This window comes from Penaeus monodon, unplaced genomic scaffold, assembly GCF_015228065.2.
Source record: "Penaeus monodon isolate SGIC_2016 unplaced genomic scaffold, NSTDA_Pmon_1 PmonScaffold_2938, whole genome shotgun sequence".
In the NCBI taxonomy this organism is placed as follows: Eukaryota; Metazoa; Arthropoda; class Malacostraca; order Decapoda; family Penaeidae; genus Penaeus; species Penaeus monodon.
Genome location: NW_023657612.1, coordinates 24,433 through 27,010, shown reverse-complemented (window position 1 = coordinate 27,010; position 2,578 = coordinate 24,433). Strand labels below are relative to the sequence as shown.

The following is a 2,578-nucleotide window of genomic DNA, read 5'->3' as shown; positions in this document are numbered from 1 at the left end:
TTAAAAATTATGAAAATTAGCAATCACCTAGCAGGAAAAGGGAAGGGTATTGGGCCCCTGAGGGGGAAGTTTCCTGGAAAAATCATCTGGAGTGAATGGGTTAAATTCTGCCAAAATGAATTCCAACTGCAGGTTTAAAACAAAGATGATTATATCCATGCATAAGCACAAGGAAAAAATGTTGAAAACATATAAAAATCCATTTACTAAAATTGAGCTACTTGTACACACCATCCGACATTCACCTGCGGTAAACATACATCCCCTAAACTAAACCGCTCCAGAACAGCAGGGTCAGCAGAGGGAAACCCCTCCCTCTCACTGCCAAAACTCTCAATGTGTCTCCACCAGCGTGCAACATGGGGGTAGCCATGAGAGTCTCCACCTTGGGCCTCTGCTGTCGCTATGGCCCCCCCTCTTAGCCGCTGGTGGGCGAGTGTGTCAGCCTGTGTCGGCTGGTGGCCTGCAAGGTAACTGGACTCACACAGGTGCACGTCCAGCGCTTGCAGGCAAGGAGCCATGTCAGCTATTGCATTGCTGCTGCCCGACACCTTGGGCCCCTCACTCTAGAAGGCAACAGCATCCTCTGAGACAAGCAAAATGGCAGGGAGAATCGAATGCTGGTCCTAGTATGGCGCTAATGGTATAAAACCCTTGAACAAAGAGCTCATTGCACTATGATCTAATGAACAAAAATCAACATCAATGTAACAACCTTTACCAAAAAGACACATCAGAGGTACATATCTAATAATAATAATGATAATAATAAAAAGACAAATTAGAGGTATGTATCTAATAATAATAAAAAATAAATAAAATAAAAAAAAGAGAGAAAATGAAGGAATCGCTAATCTAAAGTCAATTTGCACGAATCCCAACCTGTCCTTCCTCTTTGGCGTCAACGTAGATGGTGGGGAAAGGCTCTTTGCCAGCCTTACGCATGGCCTGCATGGCCGTCTTCAAGGGTCGGTCAGCAGTGCCGTCCCCCGTCTCATCTGAGCCATGTTTCTCCGAGGTGTAAATTTCCCCTGGGAACATAGAAATGTATAAATAGTTAAACAGATTAAAGGATTAAATAAGTCTTAATTAGTCAATAAAACACCTAAGTAAATACAAAATTCAAAGCAAAATAAATATAGGAAGAATGATAAATAAATCAGTAAAATTTGGTTTGTATGCCTTCCACCCCCTTTACAACCATCAAAATGGAGAGTGCAGTGAAGAGTTTTTTGCTTCTATGTTGTCTGTTGTATCAAAACAACTTTGCAAATGAATCAACTCAGTCGGATGAAACGCATACAATGCCCTATAATAAATGAAAGACGATCTGCTGAACTCAGTCTCTCGCGACATGACTGCCTGGGATTTTAACTCTTGCAGCTCAAGACTTACATTTTTTCTTGATTTTGTCTGGAAGGAAGAGGACAAAGAATAGCACAAAATAACTGTGAAGAAACAAGAATAACATGAAAGCAGAAAGCAAATGAGGAATACGACAAAGGCAAAAGAAAATTAGATAGGGTATAGCCTAGTCCCAACAGCCTTATGATGCAAGGTAAAACTTTACTACCTGATCGAGGAAAGAATTAACCAAAATAAGTCACTTTTAATCTCGAGGAATATTTAATTGATCAATGGAAGAAACACTTAATACTGCCAAGGGCATGCCAAGCCGCGTCACGGCCAACTAAATTCCTGAATTAATTCTGTGAGTCTGGGGACAATGAAAAACTACACTCACTAGCATAAATGAAATGATCTGCCGTAAGCAAAAAAATAACGTCAGAATGAACGAAAATAGCGGTTAGGCTGGTGCTACGAAGGAGAGTCCAAAATAACAAGTGATTGCGTTTTGGGTAGCTAACTGGAGGCAAATTCCATCGAGTGTTTAGGAAAGGTGCTTTGCCCGTTCGTTATGATGTTTTGCGGCTTTCCCTTGCGCATTTGGGGAGTGGCTGGGGAGCAATGGGGTAGCTGCCAGTCACTTTGCCGAAATACACAAGAATATTTTCACTACAGTATTTAGCAATTAGATGCAAAATAGTTATTACAGTGCTGAATAACCGAGAACAAGGAAATCCCCCAAAATAACTGCCAAGTTTGGAGTGGTATGCGAAACCAGAAAAGAAGGCCAAGATGAAAAGAAAAGAGGCGTAAAATTTTACAGTATGACGCGACAAAGCGCAAGGGCAAACTGAAGAGATATTACTTGTTGAGGACTAAAACAGTATAGTCGTTGTACAAGAAATAAGCTCGCAGACGACGAACGGTAACGGCATAAATAAAAGGAATAAAATCTGCCTGAGAAGTGCATCCCATAACTTAGCGTCCGAGCTTCACGGTTTATACATGCTAATGCATAACGAGGCAGAGAAGTTCCTGCGGAGATGTTAGGCAGACAGAGGAGGAGGAGAACCAGACCAGGACCAGACACCAGGAAAAGGGGCCAGGACCAGGAACCAGGACAGGACCAACCCTCCCTCCGGGCAGTGACCATAGAAGGGAACGCCCTGTCCGTGGCAACTTAAATCATGAATTAATGTTATGGCGACCGGAGTTGGAAAGCTTGTTCTCT

The 2,578-nt window shown here is 42.4% G+C and overlaps 1 protein-coding gene across 1 annotated transcript; it reads right to left on the bottom strand.

The window, feature by feature from the left end:
• Positions 1 to 191: 191 nt before the first annotated feature.
• On the bottom strand, positions 192 to 1,041 carry LOC119570497. Its single transcript, XM_037918204.1, has 2 exons — positions 883 to 1,041; positions 192 to 566 (listed from the first exon to the last, which is right to left on the bottom strand). Exons 1-2 carry the CDS (start codon positions 1,039 to 1,041, stop codon positions 207 to 209), a joined length of 519 nt encoding a protein of 172 aa, XP_037774132.1. The 3' UTR covers positions 192 to 206.
• Between the last annotated feature and the right edge of the window lie 1,537 nt (positions 1,042 to 2,578).